The sequence below is a fragment of the Anneissia japonica genome, unplaced genomic scaffold (genome assembly GCF_011630105.1).
Source record: "Anneissia japonica isolate Jap-2015-1 unplaced genomic scaffold, ASM1163010v1 scaffold287752_len1182401_cov188, whole genome shotgun sequence".
Taxonomy (NCBI): Eukaryota; Metazoa; Echinodermata; class Crinoidea; order Comatulida; family Comatulidae; genus Anneissia; species Anneissia japonica.
In genome coordinates this window covers 1,014,352-1,038,013 of record NW_022687544.1, presented here as the reverse complement: position 1 = coordinate 1,038,013, position 23,662 = coordinate 1,014,352, and the positions used below count along the sequence as shown (strand labels likewise).

At 35.1% G+C, this 23,662-nt stretch overlaps 3 protein-coding genes across 5 annotated transcripts in view; all 3 read left to right on the top strand.

Annotated features, from left to right (window-relative positions):
- The window catches only part of LOC117119978, a 12,431-nt gene extending 9,171 nt beyond the window's left edge, over nt 1-3,260 (top strand). Inside the window, exons 4-6 of the mRNA XM_033264966.1 lie at nt 1,261-1,360; nt 1,554-1,879; nt 2,244-3,260. Coding sequence (XP_033120857.1) covers nt 1,261-1,360; nt 1,554-1,879; nt 2,244-2,422 — 605 coding nt within the window. The 3' untranslated portion in view covers nt 2,423-3,260. The remainder of the gene's footprint in view (nt 1-1,260; nt 1,361-1,553; nt 1,880-2,243) is intronic.
- A 2,384-nt stretch (nt 3,261-5,644) lies between these two features.
- Nucleotides 5,645-9,290, top strand: LOC117119366 (nose resistant to fluoxetine protein 6-like). 2 transcript variants are annotated; one of them, XM_033264166.1, is made up of 6 exons: nt 5,645-5,798; nt 6,814-6,927; nt 7,223-7,373; nt 7,797-7,983; nt 8,180-8,322; nt 8,559-9,290. In XM_033264166.1, the coding sequence occupies exons 1-6, from the start codon at nt 5,752-5,754 to the stop codon at nt 8,679-8,681; spliced, it is 765 nt and encodes a 254-aa protein (XP_033120057.1). In that variant the 5' UTR covers nt 5,645-5,751; the 3' UTR covers nt 8,682-9,290. The 2 variants fall into 2 exon arrangements, with proteins under 2 accessions (XP_033120057.1, XP_033120065.1); XM_033264174.1 differs by lacking the exon at nt 6,814-6,927 and having other exon boundaries at nt 5,709-5,798.
- Nucleotides 9,291-10,366: 1,076 nt separating this feature from the next.
- Nucleotides 10,367-22,638, top strand: LOC117119964 (nose resistant to fluoxetine protein 6-like). Of its 2 annotated transcripts, XM_033264952.1 has the most exons (14): nt 10,367-10,717; nt 11,125-11,279; nt 11,477-11,546; nt 11,865-11,973; nt 14,812-15,125; nt 15,556-15,723; nt 16,171-16,264; nt 16,702-16,975; nt 17,624-17,703; nt 18,192-18,308; nt 18,465-18,615; nt 20,077-20,263; nt 21,283-21,425; nt 22,202-22,638. In XM_033264952.1, the coding sequence occupies exons 1-14, from the start codon at nt 10,408-10,410 to the stop codon at nt 22,322-22,324; spliced, it is 2,295 nt and encodes a 764-aa protein (XP_033120843.1). In that variant the 5' UTR covers nt 10,367-10,407; the 3' UTR covers nt 22,325-22,638. The 2 variants fall into 2 exon arrangements, 1 of the variants encoding a protein (XP_033120843.1); XR_004447270.1 differs by lacking the exon at nt 22,202-22,638 and having other exon boundaries at nt 18,465-18,556; nt 21,283-21,419.
- Nucleotides 22,639-23,662: the final 1,024 nt, after the last annotated feature.

Genomic DNA, 23,662 nt, shown 5'->3' with positions numbered 1-23,662 from the left:
TGACAGTCCATTTGACTAGCATTACCAGTGGAACTTGATGAACAGCTACTGACAGTCCATTTGACTAGCATTAACAGTGGAACTTGATGAACAGCTACTGACAGTCTATTTGACCACCATTACCATTTTAACTTGATGAACAGCTTCTGACAGTCAATTTAACTAGCATTAGCCAATGGAACTTGATGAATAGCTTCTGACAGTCCATTTGACTAGCATCTGTCTCTTATACACATCTAGATGTGTATAAGAGACAGGTGTATTACTAGTCTTATTTAGACGTAGCGCACCATCTTTATATTATCCGTCGCTATGAACACAGGTCGTGGGTGAGATAGTCATTTTGAAGTTATAGTGCAGCTTTCTCGGTTTGTGTGTGTATGTGTGTGTCACGTTTTGGTGTTTTCGTGTGGGTGGTTTTTTTTTTTTTTTTTTTTTTTGTGCAACATACCTCAAAAACGGCTGCACAGACATAGATGAAAATAACAGTTAAGTGTTAGCTTTAACCCAATGGAAAAATGATTCAAATTTAAAATCCAAAGGTCCCCGATATAAATATCTCAAAAATGGACCAATGGATAAAAAAGCCTTCTTGCATGTATTTTTCCTATCTTTTTTAAGTAGATTGTGGTTAGTAGTTGAAAAGTAGGATCAAATTTTTGAGGAATTATTGTAGGCCTATAGAAAGAGATTGGTGGTTGGCGGAGATATGCTGTCTATTGAGTGCTTGTTATTATTATTATTTCTAGTGTCATTGTTACTATTTTCATTATTCTTATGGTTATTATTATTATTATTATTATTATTATTATTGTTATTATTGTTATTTATTTTATTATTATTGTTATTGTTATTATTGTTATTATTATTATTATTATTATTATTGTTATTATTATTATTATTATTATTATTAATATTATTATCATTTTTATTATATTATTATTATTATTATTATTATTATTATTATTATTATTATTATTATTATTATTAGCCTATTATTGGCTATTCCCAACCAGTACTGGGAAAAGCCTTCTTGCATGTATTTTTCCAATCTTTTTGCACTGTATTTTTCTGGCCGTCACTTTGGTGACTTGCTTAGATAATAGTAATAATAATAATAATAATAATAATTAATAAAGAAGATACTTTCAATGATCATTGAAAGTAACAAAAGTAAAATATCAGCATAAAATAGGACTATATGATGTTAATTGTCTGAATATTTCTATTAATTGGCATGAATATTTCTATTAAATGTAGTGATAAAAGAAAACCCTATACCGGACTTTGGGTTGAAGTATTCTCTTTATTACGAGTGCATTGATGTCGTTCCGTGGTCAGCTGGCGCAATCGTAACAATGTGTGTATTATCTTATTTTAATTGTTATCAATATTCGTTAATTTTCCTAAAATATATAACAGTGCCGTAGTAAATAACTGTCGGTAAATTTCCGTCGTCAAACTCAGGTAAACTATTGTGATTGACAAAATTTAATTATTATGTATATTAAATAAATATTTTCAAAGACAACATTAATACTATCTTTAAAAAGGTGCATCTTGTCTATACTTGCTGCTTTTGTGATTGCGGGAACTGTTTACGAGGCAATGAGTATCTATTTAGAAAGACACAAAACTATACAACCGATCAAATTAAAGCGTATTGTTGAACCCGTCACAAACAATGCTTACTCGAATGAGACAGTTATGTCCAAGACTAATGAAGCAATGGAGTTGAAAAAAGACGAAACCAGTGAAACCTCTTCTGGTATTGATACTGGCTCAGCATCTTCAGTGGAAGTGAACTCGAACTACGGCACAGCAGACATAGAAAATGTTCAGAGTACTGATGTAAAGGTTCAGAATTCTTCTTGCACAGGTTTGTTTTTCAAATTACTAATGTATATATAGACGTAAATCATAGTCGGTTTTCCAATTTGCCAAGATGCAAATATAAACAAACTATTCTTATCATTCCCTTTGACTTCGGGCATCTTTTTTCAACTCTTACACTTATTTTATTTTAATGCTGCCATAACATTAATTAATTAGTCGGTAAGATGTAATTAGGATAAGCAAAAAGACATTAAATATGTCAAGTTATGTGATGCATTCTCTGTAATATGTAGCTGTATTTAGGTTTTCAGTGAACATTTTATAAAGTCCGTTTTTAATCATTGAACAATACATCAATCTAAGTTTTAAAAAAATAACTTAAACATTACTGTAATTGTTTTTCGTAGCGTTTATTGAGAAATTGCTGATATGCTTCTCTGCTACAACAAATGGATCCAAAGTTCTGAACGCTGGTAGTGCAGGAGGACAGCTAGCCTGCATTAATGGGATTCGTGTACTGAGCATGTGGTGGGTTATTTTGGGCCATACTGTATTTTTTTGCTTGCTGTCTTTAGGTAAGTCATAACCAAATTCCAAAACATAAAAACCGACAAGTTCAGTATGTTGAAATTGTAAGAAAAAATATATACAACGAGTATAGTTATTTTAAAGAAAGAAGGAAACTTGATTGTGGAGCAATCTGAACATGAAGACTGTACAAACTTTAATGGGCTTGTAAGAAGTAGTAGTAGGTGTGAGGTAACGTCAATATATTGAAAGGAAACTCCTAACTAAATGTTTGTTCTATGTTTTCCAACTACCAAAATGATTCACATTTTCTTGACAGCCCTTTTTTATATGATAAAATAAAATAGATAATTTATGACTTGTATACTTTAACGTCTATTCTCCATTATGTGATTTTTGTTATCACGCTAGTTTCTTTTAGTTCAGTACAGGGGTGGCGCCAGGATTTGCCCAACAGGGTGGGGGAGGGTGAGGTCCTCGACGGGGGGATGCCTCCGACGAGAGGTTAGATTTTCCCGGCAAGAGCAAAGTGGGCGTGGTCGAGCGTCATTTGAAAGGTTTCGAACGTGCTCCAAGGGGCGAGGCCGCGAAAGTTTTGACAATTTAGGGATTTCAAAGGCTTATTTAATCGATTTTAGGGTCTACTAATAATTATGTAGAAAGTAAATGTAATTATTTTTCCCCACTACGAATTGCAATTCCTCTGCCCGACGTCGGGGCGGGGGGAAGCTCTCCTAGACGGGGTCCTGGTCCCCGGCTTCCCCCCCCCCCCCTGGCGCCACCCCTGGTTCAGTATGTCTTTACAAGTTCTTCCGTATTTCTTGGTAGGATATTGCTAGGCTCAGTATGTGATACTAGTGCACCTTTAAGCACTAACTGGGTCACGCGCCATGGGCCCTTGCCCTGTTCTCGGTATTTTTGTTCTTGTTGCTTAGAACCAGAACTGCTTTACAGAAAATCAATTTTCAACCGATCCAGATTTTTTTTTTTGGATCGGTAGGCCTGCCAAATCCATCACAAAATCTAATCCGTATGTAAAAGTAGTGCCGCTGGCGTTCGGCACTTCGGTTCAATTTCGGTTCGGATCCGATTTGAATGCAGCTTTACTTTGAATCAATTGCTCTGATTATTTCCGTCAATATACCTTTCCGGGCTGTCAATCAAACTTCCAAGTAACCAATCAGAACAAGGCATATACGCGCTGTTTACAAACACGTCTTCCACACAAACACACGAGTAACGAGTTTGTTCAGGGTGCGAGAAGCGACGTCGATATGACTATGCAATCCAACAAAAACCTTTTCCAAAGCCGAAAAAAAAAACTCTATGGGGTATATGAAAACAAATCCAATAAACTTTTCAACTTTTCAACTTTGGTAATTTTTTAGGAATTGAACCGGGCACTGAGTAATATCCACATCTCAGTGCACAAACACTTAACCTATTATGGGGACAATATAGTCCCTAAAATAGTTGTACCACTATTTAGAAAATCCTATTAAAGGAAAATTTGCATACGTAGATTCCCATTTCTCCTAATTTCAAGAAGCATTCGGGTTAGTGAATTTAATTTCATATAGCCATTATAGAATAATACGATGACAAGAATACCAGTGGCGGATTCAAGGAGGGTAAGGCGAATTGACCCGGCCTTTCGCTCTCCCTATTTTTTTTTCCAAAATAAAAAAAAAAATTGAAAATTATAATAAAATTTGGGTTTGAGAATGCCATTTTTAGAGGTGCCAAATATAAATTTTCTCAGTACTCAGTCCCATATTATAATACTGTAACATTTAAGTCTGAGCATGGAGGTATACAGTAGTCTGGGAATGCCCCTTCCGGCCATCTAAAGGTGCCAAATTCATTAATTGTCTTACCTCAGCCCCAACCTTGGCTGGGCTGAGGTGGTCTGAACTTTCTGTCTGTGAAAGCCAATCCCTGGCGCCCCCTCTGGATCCACCGCTGGATGCTCGGTTAGTACCAGGGAAGAGTGTAATTTCGTAATTTCACTGTTCATTGGTAGGTCGATCTTTTCTTAATAAAGTTAAGATTACGAACTCCGATGTTACGTTCACGCAATCTCACCACATGACGTCAAGATAATGATAAAGAAATTTACCTTTATGTTTGTGAAATAAAAATACTAACTAATGTTTTATCAATCTCACCACATGACGTCAAGATAATGATAAAGAAATTTACCTTTATGTTTGTGAAATAAAAATACTAACTAATGTTTTATGTGTACTGCCAATTTTTTTTTTTTTTTTGCCTAGCGGTTAAGTCAGGGACACCGTAACCTTCAGCTATAATATCGGTGATGGTTTGATCGGCTCCCTCGCCAGTAGTTCCGGTGGAACATGTCTCAGATAATGACTTTAAACCGTGGGCCCAATGTACGGATTTGTTTCGTGTGCGCTTTAATGAACCAAGTAGGCCTACATCCTTCGAGAAGAGTAGAGGGTTACCCTCGTGTACTGCTCCATTCAGTCCCCTTTAAAGGATATGCCACCTAGGATAATGATTAAGTTCGCTGATTGGCATATCCTTGGCGCTTGAAGAAATAAAATGCCAATGAAAAAAAGTGCCGGCTCGCCTTTCTTGCGCATACTTATATGGGGAGCAAAACTGCCTCGATGGGATAATTGGTGTACGGATTTTGCTTGAAATTCTTCTGGGAATTAATTTGGATTTTGTTTAATTTTGTAGTGTAATTGACACTGCGCCTTGAGCCCAATTGGTGGAGATGTGCTCTTTATAAATCTTTATTATTATTATTATTATTATTATTATTATTATTATTATTATTATTATTATTATTATTATTATTTCTTACATTTTTTAGTCGGAGTGTGCCATTTCCGAATAACTATAAAGGTTTCGTAATCATATATTGTCTTACCTCATGCCCAACCATGGTGGAGCTGATCTGATCTACACACTCCTGTGAAAGTCCATCCCTGGCCCCCAATTTCGAATTCCTTCAACGTACTTTGAAAGTGTAGTGTGGAAATCAATTAATTGAATTACTTAAAATCAATTAAACAAAAAGACAGTAACTCGACCGAAAAGAGACAGACATTTTGAATTCAACGTTTCGATCTATTTGATCATTTTCAAGAATACTGATGAGAAAATCTCACCCGTTCATATATGTTTACAAAATTTACAGAAGGTGCGCATTGACCATTTTAGGTGGTTTTATAATTTTAATGATTTTTAATTTACCCTTTTCTGTAGTTACCAAAAAAATTAAAAAAGTTAAAATAATTACCAAAACGTTGCAATACTTTTTACTTAAGAATAAATATCTACGTGTCAATCAGTTTAAGAGAGTTGAGTTTGGTCTTTTAGTGCTTGTCGTGGGGCTGGTACCTTGCCAACGATATGCAGTTCTTTGTCATCTCTCCGTTACTTATTGTACTGCTGAGAAAGTAAGTTAATGTATTGGAGTACTATATCATCACCACCACCATGATTATCATCATTGTCATTGGACATGATCCTAGACGCATTTGGCCCTTTCGCAAAGCAAACCTGTTGTGCCAACCCTGAGCCAACTTGCCAAAAATTATGTAGTTTCTACGCATGCGCTGGAATTTTGCGTCTTAAACGCGATCGAGATGGTGAAAAGAAACTCAATGTATAGCCAGTAGACACGATAACTAAAACATATAATCGCATCGTTTATATTCTTCAACACTGAGCGCATTTTTATCGAGTAATTTTCAAGTCTCAATGAGTGTAGTGATTTTCTTTCTTTTCGTTATATTTCGAGATATTTTAAAACCGCAATTTACCACTAATGGAAACTAAATAAAAGTCTTAACACTTTTATGACGACGCAAAAATCTAGCGCATGCGTAGGAACCAGGGAACAATGAAATTTATTTCACTGTTCCCTGGTAGAAACTACATAACTTTGGGCACAGCAGCTCAAGGTTGGCACGGCGGGTTATGAAAGGGCCAAATGCATCGTGGACATCATCGTCATTGTCATTATTCAATAATTAAGAAAGACATTTAGATAACATACAAAATAAAATATCTAAACCAAATAGAAATTTATGAATTTAATGTCGTTAAATGTATGTACTGCCTTTACAAGGAAGGACTTCTTATGCTTCATTCTATTGTATTTTCGATCATTTGTTTATTTATTCTTTCATTTGTCCGGGGCGGATCCAGAATTTTTCAAAGGTGTGTGTGGGGGGGGGGGGGGGGGCACAACAGTTTCAGAATAGTTAAGTGAGTAGCACATAACATTTATGTGCATTGAAATTTTTAAAATTTAGTTGCAAAACGAGGGGGCCCGTGCCACCAGCCCCTTACTGGATCCGCCACTGTTTGTTCCATCGTTAGTTCTTGCTTAGCGATTCAAGTTTGTTAAAATGACACGAAATGCAAAGCACTGGAATTTATGTTCACTGTCATATTTCCTTTTCTTAGGAGTTGGAAGACCGGATTTGCTGCAATATCTGCTCTCTGTTTGTTGTCCTTTGCGGCAACGGCTTCAATTAATACCTATTGGGGTTTGCCAATCGAAGGTGGTTGGGGCCAACAGTACGTGTTAAAATTACTGACTATTACTTACTGTACACGTACCAAGCCTACAATAAAATATACGAATAACCATTAGAAAATGTATCTTTATTAATAATTAAATTTGTAAAGCCCAATTTTTAAATAATCATTAAAATGCGATAAGCTATAAAAATACTAATTTATAGGCCTAATTGTTTTAATTAATAATATCACTTCTGCTACAAATTTTATATTACCCTGACCATTGGAAACTATAGAGGTGTTTTACTTTTTTGCAGTTTAAAAATTATAACATAATCTCTTGTCTTTTCAGAAAATATAACAACCGGACGGATTCAACCGAGTATCCAAATGGGGACCGAGTGTATGGCAAGCCCTACTGTCGTATTCCAGCTTACCTAGTTGGAGTGTCTGTTGGATACGTATTGTACCGTCTCGATAAAAAGCAACTGAAGATACCATTGGTAAGCATTTGATATGAATACTTGTAGCTTGAAAAACATGATAGACCTTGCCTTGACTTCTAACGATTAGTGCCCAAAATTTATTAAAAACAATCTTACAATATAATAATGAGCTATTATCATTATTGTATAATTTTTTATACAAATATAAGGCACTTTGAATATCTTCCATATTCTTCCTTTATTCTTTTTCTTCATTTAATGCTTATACACTAAAATAAAAAAAACTTATTAATATTTCCAGAAACGATTTTTTTTTCATAAAGGCCTCTACGAATGGATATCTTGTTTTGAGCAGGAAATCTTGTTGTCCCTACCCAATACCGCCTGATAATAAATTTACCGATAGTTTAGATGTATTTAATACGTAAATCCATCATGTTTTGACAATGTTCTTGGCAGTTGTGTTTTTGTTTGTCATAGATGGCTGTTCTACTGGGCTGGTGTGCAGCAGTAGCAACGGGACTAGCTGTTATATATGGATTGTGGAGTACTTATGATGGACACCAGGTTCCCCAGGGTGTGGCTGTATTTTATAACACCGTTGCTCGATTCTCTTGGTCGCTTGCTGTAGCTTGGGTTGCCTTTGCGTGTATTACCGGCTACGGAGGTACGTGAAAACATATCGACCTTCCGTAATATTAGTTAAACGTCTGACCAATCAAAATGGACGGATGGGGGAAGGGGGTGAGGATTTCTGAAGAAACTGATAGCTTATTTTATCATTTTAGATGCAGTACAATCATTCAAAATAATATTGAAATCAAGGCTCAGCAGCATAACTATGTTTAATATCTCTGCATTAGGTTTTGCGAACACCATTCTTTCTTGGGGTGTTTGGTCACCCCTTGGACGTTTAACCTACGGTGCCTATCTATTTCACCCGTTAGTTTTATACGGCATAATACTTACATGGAAGACTGAGTTCCACTTAACAATTTCCAACTATGTAAGTATTGAATTATTAATATTTATTTAATTCAATATTACACTAATAAGAATACTGACGAGATTGTTGATATATATCTCGGGTTCTGAATAACCTCAAGGAAATCTGCTATGATAAAATTTACTTGTGGCTAACAAGTAGGGCCTACCCTTGGTAATAAAGGCAGGTATCAGTTTTTTTTTGTTTTTTTTTGCTAAATTCTTTAATCAAATTTTATTATTGATACTTTCTTTCAGGCTAATCTCTTCATCGCAGGTATGGTGCTTTCGTACGCTGTAGCATTTGTGATGTCGTTGCTTGTAGAAGGACCGTTTATGGCTTTGGAAAAACTGATGCTCGGAAAAACCAAACGAGAATAGTATTAATGAGAGAAATACATTCATTTTAATAATCATACTTCAAATTAATGAGAAATGCAAACGATGAATTATATAAGTTGTCTACATTAGGCTAAACAAGGTGAGGTTTAGTGTTACGATTGAACATCTTCATATCCCAATGTCCGTGTTAAAAATGCCAGCAAAATGTTTTTTTTACAAATGATAAATCAAAAATGCACTTCACAAGCCTCATAAACAAATTTGAATATTATGGGATATCGCATGTAACAAATGACCAGCTTTGATGAATGAACAAAAAGTAGTACAAAATGTTGCGAAACATCGATAGGCCTGATTAGTTTAGTCCAGATAAATAAACATTATATTTTAAATAAATATTTTAGTAAATTAATTATGTAGAAGTAAACCAAGGCCTTCAATCATGTAAGGAAAAAAAGGAATGTTCACTTCGCTACCCTGTACCAATGCTTTCACCACTACACAAACAAATCGTATCGTTGAGTTTTAGAAATAAACCAACACCTCAGCAGAGTATGGAACTAGTTTATATACTCGATAAGAAAATGTAGAGAGTAGAGTTTATTATGATGAATAAAAGCATTGACCACAATATGTTAATCAATCGGATATTTCTTCATAGAATTTTCATATTTTGTTTTACTGAGTAAACTTAACCCGTTACAAGATATATAAAAATAGCGAGTCTTCCATAAAACCACTATCCCAGAGATTCGGCGACGCTGACTAATTGGTAACATCGGAGAGCATTCCCGATTGCGTGGTGGGGGGGGGGGGGCAGACGCAGACGCGCAGACAGCATCGACAAACAACGATCCACAGTTAGGCCTATTCTGATGATAATTAAATTAAAGAGAATTTGGAATTTCTCATTGGCTATAATCACACACGACAGGTAACTGTTAGCAGGTACCGGATTACCAACGTGATTGGTTAATGATAGAAATGCGCTCAACCTGCAAACCAATAGCGCTTGCTAACCGTTAGCGTATCCGAATCCTTGTAACGATTAGCGCTAACCGATCGGGCGTAATCACACGGGTGCTAACTGTTAGCGCTAACAGTTAGCTGCCGATCCGGATACTAGGGCTCTCGTGTGAACCCGACCATTATATTTTGAAAAGAAATTATGCTATACACATTTAATTCGGGATGTCTTGTACAGACAGGTTTATTCTACTACAGCATGATAGATGGAAATAAAAGCCTTTGAAATGAGAAAAGGGAATCCGCACCTTAGGCTTAAATTGACCTAGGGAATTTTCAACAAGAAATACCTGCCCTCCCCACCTCCGATTAGTGAATTTGGTTTCTAGAGGGCGTAAAATCAACTATGTTAGGTACAGAGGGGATGCGGCTTACTGGGGGAGGGAGTACAAATTCCTTGTAACACAGTTCTAGTTCAGAGGATGATATAGCCGAAGTTCAGCCACTACTACTAATACCCACGTGCAGTTTGGTGCTGTCATAAACATAACTAAGGTATTGAATAAATTCTAAACTAATAAACGATAAATCTGGTATGATAAGAGGAGGTGAATGATGCACCATGAACTCCAGATAATAATTAGGTATCATGAATGACAAGTCAGTATTGAGCTTCAAAACAAACATGGACTTTGTTTGCCTATTATACCTTGGTATAATAGGCTGATAACTTGAGTACAGTCATTCATCCAGTTTAGCTTACATTCGTTCTACACGGTTGCTGACCACTTTTAAAACTATGACTAGAAAACTAACCATCTTTATAATTCTTACGTGTCTTGTGCTACTCCCAACGTTTGTATCTAGCATCGAAGAGGCTATAAATTTCCTAGATGTACGCGGCGAACTTAAAAGATTGAATAATCTTTATGCTTTTAATAATTATAACATAACAACAGAGTTAAGTCTACTGGATGTTTTGAAATTTATATTTCGCCCTGAATACAAAGAGGCTATTAGGAATGCTGAAGACGTATCTGAAGAATGTCGAGAAAACATGATCGCCTACATAGAAGGCAAAGAAGCGGGTGCAGATTTCGCTAACAGAAGTAAGTTTTCTATATTTATCTTAATGACTTTGCAGTGGTGTATCAAATGGTGGGGAGAGTGAGGTTGATGGGGCGTGAAGGTGAAGTGGGGAGGGGATCGATGATTAGGTGAGGGGCGCTAGATCGCAAAATAAGATGATTTGAGCTGATTTCTAACTACTTGACCGTACGGGGCGACCCCGGAGGGGAAAAACACATTTCTTCGGGGAAACAAAAACAAGAAAGGTGATTTTTTTTTTGCAGATAGACTCTAAAATTAACAGGTCTTTCATTTTAGTCTATAATTGCGTGAGCACTCATTTTTGAGTAGTAGGCCTGTGATTTATTTTTCAGTTAGACTAACGCGATCAAAATAACAATATTATTTTTCAGTATGTACTATGATATGCCTAATGTCTTCTTCACAGTGTACTATTCAAATGGGGATATTCCGGACAGAAAGGCCCTCTGGAGTTTAGACTTCCATTCCTATGGCAACTATGAACTTTGTGTTGGTGTACCTGAGAAGAGCCCGGATGCGACTTTTGCGACCAAACAATGCGGTTTAGTAATTCTACCATTTGTAAGTTCAGTACTAAGTTATTTATTTTGAATTATGTTTTTTCTGAATGACCATCTCACTCAGGTTCATGATTTCATATTGACAACATGGCGACAAATTGTTATTGCTGTTGTTGCTGTTGTTATTTTTTTTTTATTGGTTGGTCACTTTCATTGCTATTTCATTTTATTGTTATATTTATTGTTATTGTTTCATAGGAATTTCGTATAGCGTATTGTTTTCCTGTGTCGTGCACTAACAATGATTTGAAAGAAATTACAAAAGCAGGTAAAGTATGCTAAAGTTTCTAAAATGTAACACAACATAATTCGACTAAAACATTAAAAATTACTAGCATATACTAGAAAAGAAAAACGATCCTTGTTATATAATCGAAAAGTACTAATGAAATAATCCACTTTATAGAATTTAATCAATATGTACGTTAATATATTTTTCCTGATAGGCTACTTTTCACAGGACATATACTCATGTCACTTTGAACATTAGCGCATTTGCATGAGTAAAGATGTATCAAAACAATACACCTTTCTCTGTATTTAATTATTTTGAAAAATATGAAACAAAGTTTATCTGTATCTGTAGTATTGGTTGAGCACTGGCTTCCTTGGCCAAAACCGGGTAAAGAATTCAACAATTTTGAATACCAATGCATCGATGAAGTTCCTTGGTCAGCCGGTTCAATTGTCACAATGTAAGTATAGGGCATTTGTTTTGTCACTCATTCAAAACAATAACAGTACATGGTTGAGGCAAAAATATTGTAATGTATGGTCAATGGTTATACATTTTTATGGCGCCTTTTTACAATAAAAACCGTTGAAGGCGTTTTGAACCACTGAAAAACTTGATAAACTTTAATTCGTGGCAAAGACAAGCCAAGCCAGTCATTCGTCGCAAAAATCAATTTTTAGTATTAATACAGCATTAAAAATGTAAATGAGAGCTATAAAATGGTAAAAGAATAATTTAATTTTGACATTTCCTTATAAAGTTACAAACGTTTAAACATGCAGTTCTTTAAAAAAACAATATTTGAGAAATCAGCCTTCAAAGTTTATGATTTCAGGCATTTCGCAGGCAGAAAAAAAATCACCAAATTGTTACAAATCTTTGTTTTAACATTGAAAATGGGGATGATAACAGCATATTATGATGTATAGATATATAAAGGTTAGTTTAAGTAATAAAATAAAAATGTTGACATTTCGGCATGTTTTGGCCATTATCTCTGAAACACGATTTGCAACGAGTGACTGGTTTGGCTTGTCTTTTATAATTATAGAACATGAAAGCTGGTAGAGAACAAAACAGAAAAAAGGCGACTTAGATTGGTCACAAAATCTAGCTGTTCTATTAAAATTAACATTGAAATTGTGCTAAATTAAGGTGACCGTGTATCATGATCGTATCCTTTGTGTAAACCCGTGTTTGCATTGTGTATCATGGCCCGCGGAAGCGGGGGGGGGGGGGGCGGGGGCCCGGGCACCCCAACTTTTTGGCGAAAAATATATAATGTCTAGAGATTTTTGTATGATCGGAAATGCAAAAAAAGAAGGAGGGAAGAAGGAGAAGGATGGGAAAGAGAATGTTTATCCAGTACCCGACCGAGCTATATTTTCTCGCAATTCACATTGGCGGATCTGAGGGAGGGGGTCATGGGTCCTGACCCCTCCCTTTGGCAACAAAAAAACGGGAAAAAGAAAAGAATTCTAGAACTTCCTTTTCAGGACCCGTGAGCTGATTTTTTTTTTTTTTTTTTTGCTGCTATTAGAAAATTAGAATTTTGAAGAACATAAAATTCATTAAAACACACTTCAAATGTCTGGAAAGCTCAATTCCCGCCATCTAGGAATCAAAATTTTCATTCATTCATTGATTAATTGAATTATTTTCAAGGGGAGGGGGACCTTGAAATTTGAAGAATTTAAAAGTCATTAAAAGACACCACAGAAGTCGGGAAAGCTCGTTTCCCGCCTTCTAGGAATCAAAATTTTCCTGGGGAAGAATCCCCGGACCCCCCTTTCTTTTCGGGATTCATCGATTCATGGAAAATTCGTATGCAACTACTCATTTTTTAAAAACTATGTATGTATACACACTTCCGGGGGAGGAATGTTGATCCCACCACCTAGATTTGATTCCAGATCTGCATGATTCCTATTCCCATTCATCTTATAAGCAGTGGCGTAACAGGCGGGGGCAGTTGGGCAGACTGTCCCCCCCCCCGGTTTTTACCGGGCTGACCAAGCCGTCGTACCGGGCTGGGTGTGAAGAGAAAAGAAAGAGAGGAGAGGGAGAGGAAGAGAAAGAAGGGGAAAGAAAAAGAAAGGAACAAGGAAAAGAAAAGAGAAGAGAACAATAAAGACAAGAATAAAAAGGAAGATATAATGAACAGATATCACAATATCCCGGCCTGCAATCCCTTCTCCACTTCAAAAAGTGTCCATAGCGCATTTGATCTAAGCCGCCAGATATTCTCCGCAGTGGCGTAACCACCGGGGGACAAGGGGAAAATATCCGTCTGTGGAAAATCTTTCACCATTGAATGCCCTTTTCACCCGGGAAAGTGCCTGAAAACCTCAAATTTTAAATCGCATATTTTGTTGAGATAGGCCAATTTCCTCTAAAAATTTCACATTTTGGGGAGTTTTGATCAATTCCGACGAAATTAGAATTTAAAAAAACAAAAAATTTGCGCGCGCTTCGCGCGCATTTTTTAACGTTAAAGCTTCTGCTTGCTCTCCTTTGCCTTCTAAATTACAACATATAGTCCCAAACTCAAGAAAGAAAATTTAAGATAGATCGTTTTACCTAAAAGAGGGGCCTCAATGTGTAATGATATTGAAAGAATATGTTTGTAATAAATAAAGCCATAAGAAAATGCTTATATTCAGTTTAAAAAAACGAGTGTGGCCATATATAACATAAGAGCATTTATTGTTGAGGTAGGCCAATTTCCTCTAAAAATTGCACATTTAGGGAGTTTGGATCAATTCTGACGAAATTAGAATTAAAAAAACAAAAATTTTTCGCGCGCTTCGCGCATTTTTTAATGTTAAACCTTGTGCTTGCTCTCCTTTGCCTTCGAAGTTATAACACATAGTCCCAAACTCAAGAAAGAAAATTTAAGATAGATCGTTTTACCTAAAAGAAGGGCCTCAATGTAATGTAATGATGGTGAAAGAATAGGCCTATGATTGTAATAAATGCTTATTTAGTTTCAAACACATGTGTGTGGCCTATATTAATAATAAAATAAGCCCTATGTCGTATTGTTTTCTATATGGGGTGGGGGGGTATCACACCAAGTCATAAATTACTAACAGGGAAAATTATTACCTTTGGCCCCCCCCCCCCCGACCCAAGACCCCTGTTACGCGCCTGCTTATAAGTGGGGACCCCCACTTTGAAAAACGTTCCGCCGGCCCTGTGTATTTATGATATGATTTCCCAATACGAAGATGCTAATAAATGATGTCAAATGAGAAATAATTTGTTAGTACATAGGCTATGTTTTAAATTAATTCAGGTGCATTATATCTATACTTGCTGCTCTTGTCATCGCGGGGACTATTTTCGAAATTGTTAAAGACTACACCACCAAACAAGAGGGAGTATTAGTGAAATACCAATCGAACGAAAATTATGGATTTACACAAGCAGATGAAATTCTTAAATCTGGCGCGAAAATACCAGCTATTGAAGCTATCAGTCACGAGGTTCCCTTTGAAGTGACAACCAGTTCAAGTTTACCTATAAACGAAAAGGCAAATGTGAAAAATGAAAGTTTCTCAAAGGTGGAAATAGATGGCGTTAGACCACCCCCAAACGTTGACAAAAATAGTAACACTTTATTATAATTATTATTATCATCATGATTACCACTACCATCGTCATCATTATCATCATTATTACCACCATCATCTTCATCATTATCATCATCATCATCATTATTGTTATCATCATCATCATCATTATCATCATCTCAATATCATTCTACCACCATCGTTAAGGTTATCGTTGTGTATTTTCAAGTAACAGTAAATATTATTAAAATCAACCCAGTTTGGGATTTGCTTATAAATATTGTCTATACAGTATGTTTAGTGATAATAATAATAATATTAATAATAATACTAATATTAATAATAATAATATCAATAATAATAATAATAACAATATTAATATCAATAATAATAATAATAATAATAGGCCTAATAATAATAATAATAATAATAATATTTATATATCCTTTTATTCTTTTTATGTTTAGTCGTTTTAGGTCAGACTTTACTTAGTTTTTCCGCTCTTACAAATGGCCGAAAAATTCTAAAAGTAAATTCAAAAAGTGGACAGTTAGATTGTCTAAACGGTATCCGCGTACTGAGTATGTGGTGGGTGATTCTTGGCCATGCTACATCATTTCTCTTTCTTCGAATCGGTAAGTAGCCAACTACGCGTAAATGTAGATTTTCAGATCCAACATTTTTGAGTTGAAATAATTAATGTCGTTTTAAACACATTTACATTTTAGACATTTTATAAATATGTATTAGTTGATTTATTTTAGGAATAATTTTTTTTTTTGCTCAACCTGACATGTTATCGTACTGTGTATTCATAGGTATGTGTGTCCACATCACACATGGAAACTCGCAGGTGATTCGAATGGTAATCGAACCCAGGGCTTTTTTATATAACTTGGTTTTACTTATTTTTTTTATGTCTACAAGACCTATATTTTATAATATGCCTGTGTGTGGTCTTATAAAGGATAATCTTTTCTTAATTTTAATAATAAAATAATGAAAATTAATTACAGAAATTACGAATGGAAGAATAATAATATGAATTGACATAATTATTTGGTATTATAATTTTGTTGCAGATAATTTTCCGTACCTCTTCGACGTATACAAAAAATTTACTTTCTTGGCGATCAGTAATGCAACGTTTTCTGTAGACAGTTTCTTTGTCCTAAGGTTTGTCAGCATATCTAACAATAAAGATTATGTGCATTAATAAGACCCAACAAAAATATTTCGTTCTCCCGCATGTCTTCACTGGTATTGAGAAAAAAACATTTGAAGATTTTTTTTTTTTTTTTTTTTTTTTTTTAGTAAATAGTAGATATTGTTACCTCAATCATGTTTTACTTTGAATATCAATTCACCAGCAAACAACTCAAAGGGTGGTATTTGGCTTTAGCAAAGTAAAGAAATGAAAATATGGAGCCTCCCTTGCTCATCACTTTTCCAGCCTAGATCGGATGATACAATTAATAATTAGGCCTAGATATTAAATAAAGTAAATAATGAACTTTAATATTTTGATATTAAAAATATTCCTATCTTTCAATTTGTACATCAGTCGTCATCAGCATTTTCAATATATCACATTTTTATCTTCTCGTTTTTAGTGGATTACTTATCACCTATTTAACTCTAAAACATCTTAAGAAATTCAACGGACGAATAAATTGGGCTATGTTTTACTTCCATCGATTCTGGCGTTTGACTCCGTTTTACATGGTGGTGTTGTCAATTCATGCTAATCTTATAGTATATTTTGGGAAGGGACAAGGCTTAATTGAGTGGGCACAGAGAGAACACAACACTTGTGCAAACTACTGGTGGACAAATCTTCTATACATCAACAATTTATATCCATTCCCAGGAAGCCTCACTACGCAGGTAAGTTTTCAATAGTGCTATCTGTTGCAACAATAATATAGAACATAATATAGAAGTAGGCCTAATACCTGTAGACTGCTTTAGAAAAGTAAAGTAAAATTAGGAGAATAGGTAGTTTTCGCCGCACGACGTTAACCTTAACGATGATGTCATAATTTATTCATCTTGCGTTGCGGTTTACGTTAATTCAAAGATTTTACGCGCTCAACGTACGTTAGTTACGGGTTTGCGCATGCGTATTTCGATTTGTTTACAAAAGTGGTGGAGCTATCGCGTTGCATATTGAGTACTGTACTAACGTTAAAGGTTAACGTCGTGCGGCGAAAACTACCTAACCTATAACTCGCAGCATCACTGTGCTGAATTGTGTATGGACGAGGTCCGTAAATCTAGGCGCCGTAAAGATTCGCTTATAGTAGCTACATGTTCACGTCATTCCACAACCACAAAATTAACGATAGAATTCTTAATAATTTTAAATTTTGATCACTTCTTGAATCATACATTATACCAAGATTACTCGTATTTCAATTACATTAATTAATATTATCACTGTGTTATCTTAAAATAGAATATTTGTTTAGTGATTATTAAAATTCTGTAGCTTTTAGGCCTATAATAATTTTTGTCATAAATTTATTTTATCAGTGTATGAGTTGGGCTTGGTATTTGGCGAACGACATGCAATTTTTCGTCATCAGTCCGTTTATCATTATTCTTTTACACAAGTAAGTTTTTATAGTTTTTAAATTATTAACGCCCAGATTTGCCGATTGGTAGAACTTATTATTATTATTTTATCCCGTGTCATTTTCATTGGACTGCTAGATCCCATAGTCAACTAAGTGTGAATATCCTCAGGGTTCGTTCATATGACACGTCACCTACTAAATAAATATGGCCAAAGATTGTCAAAGGCGGCAGTCCTCAAAGTGGCCATTAACTAGGTGTATTTTGTCAGAAAAGACTCAAAATGCTCAAAATATGTGACCAAAAGTAATTTATAGGTTTAAAGAATGTAGCATAGTGCAGTTATAACTGATGTCGTTTTTTAACTGTGTTCATTCCATGAATCTGCACTTTATGTATAACTCCATAGTAGGCATATGTGTTAAGAGTCATGTTTGTATGGCAATTCAAACATTTCTCAAAGAATTTCGATACTCTATTTATTTTAAAGCTATTTTATTAATAATTTCTATTTTTACCACATTAGACGTTGGAGGGTTGGAATTTCAGCAATAGGTACACTGTGTCTGCTATCCTTCGCTGCAACGGCTTATATTGCCACGTATTGGGGGATGATTGTTCAAGGCGGTGCATACAATCAACAGTAGGCCAACGTTTTGTATTTTGTTTTTTGTTTTGGCTTTTTGCTTGGCTGATAATGTCGCTATTGATGTTGCTGAAGTATATATATTTTCTTTTATTAATATCATTAATAATAAGATAACTACAGTATCAACCATATTTAAATAATTGGTTTCAGATCTTACAACAACCGTACTCAAGAGTTAGAGCCGGGGAACGATGATCTCATTTACGGAAAACCTTACTGTCGCATACCCGCATACTTAGTCGGTATGGTAGTCGGCTTCATTCTCTTTAAGATTGACAAAAAGAAAGTAAAATTCCCATTGGTTAGTAGATAATTTGCATACACTTTCTATAATTGACATTTTCTATAATTTTTTTTTTCTTGGATTTTTTGGAATTTGTTGATGTGAAATTTTTAAACATTGGACACTTTATTTAACTTCTGCTTTTTGTATTTTTTTAGGTTATTTTAAATTAATTTTTATTAGCTGTTTTTTGTGATTGTTTTTAAAATTAATTTTATTCACTCATATAATTCATAACAATATACAATATGAGTACCGAAATAGCAAGCATAGCTTGTAAATACGTCCAATTCTACTAAAGAAACAAAAAGACTTATAAATAATTAAATAATGTAAACAATGAAAGTTAAATTACAACAAATAAGGCCTAACAGGAATATTAACATTTCTGTAATTTTAACAAAAAGTGATCGTAATAGTGATATGAAATGTCTATGTATTGTTTATATATATTTCTTTCAGTTTAATTTGAATAGGGATAGGTCTATATGTCATAGAATTCGGTAGTGATAACTAGTACCGGTATTTAGGGCCAAAAAGGAAAACTGTGTTATGTCGTTTTGTGAGCCAACAAAAATATGCTATGATGATGACTGACGAGTAGTTTGTTTTCTTGCTTGCTGTGTTTCCTTAATTTATTTGTCCTTTTTGTTATTTATTTATTTATTTAAATTACTTTAACGTTACTGTTTTTGTAGACATAGCATATCTTTATCGATTTTTTTGTTGAGAGAACAACTTACTAATAAGTAACAGTTAGGGCCTATTAAATTATAAGTTTAGATCTATGACAATTTTTAAGGGTGGTAAGGTCGTGCCGTTTGATATTTGTTTTTCAGAACATCCTCATATGAGATAATATAGGCCTATATTGAGGCGTTTATAGCGTACATTGGCGGATCTGGGGAGTCAGTGGGTCCTGACACCCCCTTGGAAAAAAAAATCTCTGTGTACCGGTACACACATAGGCTTATTTACTGTAATATGAATGAGAAAAAAATTACCTGACCGTTTACAAAACAGGAAAACCTTGAATTTTTTATTAAAATACATTTCAGAAATCGGGAAAACTCATTTCTCGCCATCTAAGAACCAAACTTTTCCCGAGGAGGACCCCCGACCCCCGTTTTATTTGGGGTTCATCAATTTATTGAAAAAAAAAAATATGTATGCAGCGACTCAATTTTTGTTATGTACTGTACATACACACATAGTAGGGCTATTGTATTTACGGTAATAAGAATGAGAATGTTTACCTGACCGTTTTCAAGAGGGAAAAACCTTGAATTTTAAAGAACTTAAAAGTCATTAAAAGACCCCCAGAAGTCTGGAAAGCTCATTTCGCGCCATCTAAGAATCAAAATTTTCACGGACCCCACTTTTTTGGGCGTTTTTATGAAAGAAAGTCCCCCTCCTAAATGTGAACCTAGGTGCTGCCTTATATATCTGTATCAGATCAATTGATTTGTTTTTCTGTAGCTGTATGTACTACTTGGTTGGGGCGTTGCCATTGCTACTGGTCTTGCTGTTATCTATGGCTTATGGGGCACATATGAGCCCAAGCAAATGGACCAAGGTGTCGCTGTTTTCTATACCACTGTTTCCCGATTCGCATGGTCAGTGGCAGTCGGCTGGGTAGCGTTTGCTTGTGTCACAGGTTACGGAGGTAATTTTACAATTTTCGACAACAATCTTGTTTTTCTATTTTTAGAAATTGCGTCATGTTAGCGTTCAATTCTCTAGTGTATTTCACGTAAATAATCTGACAGAAGTATCACGTGTGTCTTTGTATGACGTCATGTTGATAATAACATTTACACTCTCCATCCATTCATCCAATATTTACATTGTGAATACGTTTGAACTGTTCCTTGAATACAATAATGAAAAACATGATAAAAGATAAATCCTCTATTATTAATCATTTTAAATCTGTCACATGAGTCCATAGGTCTTCTTACTATAGACCTACATACTTATACATTTTACTGCCATGAAAACAATTGGCTATTGTAACTTCTAACTATCGTCATATCATCACTATCACCGTCATAGCATCACCATCATCGTCGTCGTCATCGTCACCATCGTCTTCGTCGTCACCATCTTCATCGTCATCATCATCATCATTATCTTCATCAATGTAAAACGCGTAGAGACCTTGTGGATATGACTACTATGTAAAATCTGATATATTACTATTATTACTATCACCGTTTGTATCATCACCAGTGGCTTACCTAGGGCATGTTGGTGGGTGGGGCAGAAAAAGCTCAGCGCCCACCCCATTGAAAATATTCGAAGTAAAAAAATCAGGCTCAGGTAGTTAATTTGCAAGATAGTACCCCTCACTTATTCATCGACCCCACTCTACCTTCACCCACCCCTCGCCGACCACCAGATCCCCATTTGAAGGCTCCATAGATACGCTACTGAGCATCACCATAATCATCATCAAAATGTCGCACACAGAGGCCATCATCATGACACCTTCATCATCATAATCGCCTGAATATTACTCAATTGAGCATTCAATGTCCCTCTGAGCATCTTCAGGCATTCAGGCTCTCCAAGCCACTGCAGTGGAAATGGTCAGAATACAATACTGTAATGTACTGTTTGGAATTATTCAGCATTTGCCTATTCAATTGATCGCACTAACTTGGAATGTTTCATTCTCTTCAGGATTCGCCAATACGCTTCTTTCCTGGGGAGTGTGGGGTCCTTTAGGACGTCTTTCGTACGGTGCATACCTGGTTCACCCTTTTCTTATATACAACTTGATTCTTTCCATGAAAACCGGATTTCATTTTACTTACGCAAATCTTGTAAGTAACTTTTTGATATACATATTAGGACATGCATAGCGGTAGACACACATTATGTATCAGTCGAACCAAAATTGTTGGAAAATAATCATTTTGAAATTAATACTTTAATTTTTTTTTTATTGAATTTTGATATATACCTTATTTATTCCAATCGACGCCTGCCTTCGAATAAAAGCCTCCTGAAATAAACACCCCCAGACCCTAATTTTGAATGTACCATCTCCTCACACCCCTCCCCATGACTGTAAACAAATCTAATGGAAGCAACATCATTCTCAACACATTCTATTGAATGTTGTACTCCAGTAAATCTACATTTTTTTTTAACCTTGATAAGTTAATAAGTTTTCATGATCAAGCAAAAATACATTTTAAAGATAATTATGTGCTGTAGTTCCACATTTACAATAAAATCCAGGCGCGTTTATTTGAACCCCTCGAATAAACGCCCCTCAAAAACACTTCTCAACAATACACACCCCAGGGCGTTTATTCGAATAAATACGGTATACGTGTTTTAGTTGTTTTTTTTATTTGAATATAATGCATATATAAAGAAGATGCATCTACGTGTGTTTTGAAGTATATATAAGATATAATCCGGTGTAACGGAATGAATACTCAGATACGTAAATTATTTAGAAACACAAACATTTATTCGGACGATATTCAGACTACTCCTCCTGTAGTCGTGTACGCATAATGTCAAAATGGTGAGATAATTTGACATCCTGAAGCATTTCACATTTGTATATGATATTTTTGTGTTTCAGTCTGTATTCTACATTAGTGTCCTGGCGTTGTCCTACGCATGTGCCTTCGTGTTGTCGCTTCTTGTCGAAGGTCCTTTCATGGCGCTGGAAAAAGTAATTTTTGGGAAACAGAAGAACGAATAATAAGCTTCAATTCGATTTTTGATATACAAAGTTGAAAGCAGTCACTTGATTATACACTGTTTAATAATAAGGACCACCATTCATGATGCCGTCACCAAACCTGATTAGGGGATTGTAATCAGATAATTGATGACTGGTGCTGTAAACAATATTGAAGTGTGTCAGCATTTTATTTGTCACCGAAACTTATCACTTAGTTAAAATCGGCTAATTTATTTGAAACATAACGTAAGTAGTTGTTTACCATAATAGTTTAAGAACACCAATAAATAAAGAGAATAATGCTATATTAATTTACTTATATTAAATGACGTCTGTCTCTTATACACATCTAGATGTGTATAAGAGACAGGGCATACATAGCGTCCCAGTGGTTAAATGAAGTGTCATTAAATAGTTGAACGCTTAAAAATATAACCACATTCAAATAGATAACATTTAGCCCTTTAATGCATTACACATATAACATGCAGACGCTATATATTGTATTATCAATATAGCCTATATACTGTATAAAATTATATAGGACTATTATATACCGGGACTCAATTCCAAAGTTTCGGGTTCGAGTCCCGGTGGATGTTGGCATTTTTATCAATACCACTCACTTGGCTCTTCCACCTTGCGACCTTGAGGAGGGAAGTCTGAAATCGAATAAATATATTTTTATTCGAATATCCTACATGAAAGCTACATTATAAACACAGGATACCAGGAGTTTAAAGTTTCAGTATACAGTATTACAATCACCTTCATCGTATAGTCGTCATCTTCTCTGTTATCATTATCAACAGCTCATTTACTTACGCTGATTTCGATGTAACCGTGATCACCCGTGTGGCCGCCGCCGTTGTCGTTCTCGCTGTAGTGTCCTCGTAGTCAACATCATTATTGTCATCGTCATTATCGTTCATGGCTTCGTTATTGCCACCGTGATCGTCACCATTATCCTTATCGTCATCGTCATCAGCTTCTTCATAATCTTCTTTATCATCATCACCATCATCATTATTATCACTATCATCACCCTCATCGAAGTCATTATCATCAACGTCATTTTTGCTACTCACTCAATGTATCGTGCCGGCGGATTCGGCTGCTCTCTATAAGATCTAAAATCGAACAAAACGATTACCGGTATATATAATTATTTTTTAAAGGCATACATAGCTACCCATGGTTGAATGTCATTAAATAGTTGAACGCTTAACAATATCAACAACATTCAAACAGATAACATTTATCCCTTTAATGTATTACACATATAACATGCAGACGCTATATATTATACGGTATTATTGATATATAGGCTCTATACTGTATAAATTATATAGGGCT

Coding starts and splice junctions, on each gene's coding strand:
- LOC117119964 (XM_033264952.1), top strand. CDS start 10,408: ATGACTAGAAAACTAACCATCTTTATAATTCTTACGTGTCTTGTGCTA. Junction 11,974..14,811: donor GCCGGTTCAATTGTCACAAT/GTAAGTATAGGG, acceptor AAATTAATTCAG/GTGCATTATATCTATACTTG. Junction 15,126..15,555: donor CCCAAACGTTGACAAAAATA/GTAACACTTTAT, acceptor TTTTATGTTTAG/TCGTTTTAGGTCAGACTTTA.
- LOC117119366 (XM_033264166.1), top strand. CDS start 5,752: ATGCAGTTCTTTGTCATCTCTCCGTTACTTATTGTACTGCTGAGAAA. Junction 5,799..6,813: donor CTTATTGTACTGCTGAGAAA/GTAAGTTAATGT, acceptor TCCTTTTCTTAG/GAGTTGGAAGACCGGATTTG. Junction 7,374..7,796: donor AGCAACTGAAGATACCATTG/GTAAGCATTTGA, acceptor TGTTTGTCATAG/ATGGCTGTTCTACTGGGCTG.